Here is a 1,331-nt window from a genome sequence, read left to right as displayed (position 1 = left end):
GGGGGGGAGGGTGACGGCGCTGGTTTTGGGCTCGCCCAGGTGTCATGGCCGTGCTGGGGCTGGAGGCCGCTGCGCCGGGCGAATGCGAGCTCACCCGCCTGCTCCAGGACAAGCTGCAGTACGAGATGCGCCTGCAGTACATGGTAACCCCCCTGCTTTTTTGGGGTGGGGGGCAGGAGGACGTGTGACATTGCAGGGTTTGCCCAGAGGGGGACGTGTGAGGGCAGTGACCCAGTGCTGGGGGGATGTGGGTTTTTTTTTTTTACTGGGGGCTCTTGTGCCCAGAGCTGCTTCTGCGGGTCCGTCTTCGGTGGCTGATCACCTCAAAAGGACTTTTCCGCTGGTTCCCCCGTTTTTCCGCCGGTTCCCCCGTGTCACGCTGAGGCTGGCAGGGATGTCCCCGTCGCTTTGCTGCCACCCCTCTGCTCTTCTCCGCCTTTCCAGAAACACTACTTCCCCATCGACTACACCATCCACGTCCAGTACGAAGAGGTGCTGAGGCCGTCCAACATCACCCGCCTGGTAAGACGGTGGGTGGTGGGACAACCCCGTGATGGGGACACCGCGGGGAGCAGTGGGGGCTGCATGGGTGTCACCCGGGTCACTCTCTCGCCCGCAGCGCAACGGGACGGTGTCGGAGGCGGCGCTGCGATACCTCTGGTTCCACATCAGCTCCCAGGCGTTGCTGCGGATCCGCGAGGTGCTGCCGGAGAAGCATCCGTCCTGGAAGTACACGCAGGAGCTGTGCCAGCTCTTCGACGCCCTGGGCAAGGAGTACAGCCGGTACCGGCAGGTGGGGAGAATCCTGGGAACGCCCCCCCCCCGCCCCTGGCTCAAAGCGGGGCTGACACCCCCTGGCAGGGTACCCGTGTCCAGATGTGCCGCCAGGACACGCGCCCACGGGGCACGGACACGCAGGGAAACGCAGCACCGGCGTGCAGAGCCCCCCTCCTGCATGTGGGGCGGGAAAGGGGATGCTGCTTGGGGGGTGTCAGAAGTTTGTGGCTGGGGCGGTGGGGCAGCGCCGGGGGATGCCGCACATCTGGCATTGGTGGTTCAGTGGTAGAATTCTCGCCTGCCACGCGGGAGGCCCGGGTTCGATTCCCGGCCAATGCAACATGGCTTTTTCCTGCCTGTGACCTCCCCCATGGGGGGGCCAGCAGGGCTGGGGAGGGAGGGGAGGGGGCTGTCACCCCCACCCTCATGGGTGGCACTGGCATAGCTGGAGGGGGGGGATCCTGCAGAAGGTGATGCCTGAATTCTTCCCTGTTTTCTGCACCCAGAGGCAGCTGTGTTTGGGTGCCGGGGGGGGGGGGGCCGTCCCAGTTGGG

At 65.7% G+C, this 1,331-nt stretch overlaps 1 protein-coding gene and 1 non-coding gene across 2 annotated transcripts in view; both read left to right on the top strand.

Moving 5' to 3' along the window:
- Positions 1-44: 44 nt before the first annotated feature.
- The window catches only part of IL34 (interleukin 34), a 3,813-nt gene continuing 2,526 nt past the window's right edge, over positions 45-1,331 (top strand). Inside the window, exons 1-3 of the mRNA XM_009883250.1 lie at positions 45-143; positions 445-522; positions 620-793. Coding sequence (XP_009881552.1) covers positions 45-143; positions 445-522; positions 620-793 — 351 coding nt within the window. The remainder of the gene's footprint in view (positions 144-444; positions 523-619; positions 794-1,331) is intronic.
- Positions 1,046-1,116, top strand: TRNAG-GCC. Its single transcript has one exon. It is a non-coding gene; the product is annotated as a tRNA-Gly (tRNA).

This window comes from Charadrius vociferus, unplaced genomic scaffold (assembly GCF_000708025.1).
Source record: "Charadrius vociferus isolate BGI_N301 unplaced genomic scaffold, ASM70802v2 scaffold964, whole genome shotgun sequence".
Classification (NCBI taxonomy): domain Eukaryota; kingdom Metazoa; phylum Chordata; class Aves; order Charadriiformes; family Charadriidae; genus Charadrius; species Charadrius vociferus.
This window is presented reverse-complemented; position numbering and strand designations above follow the sequence as displayed.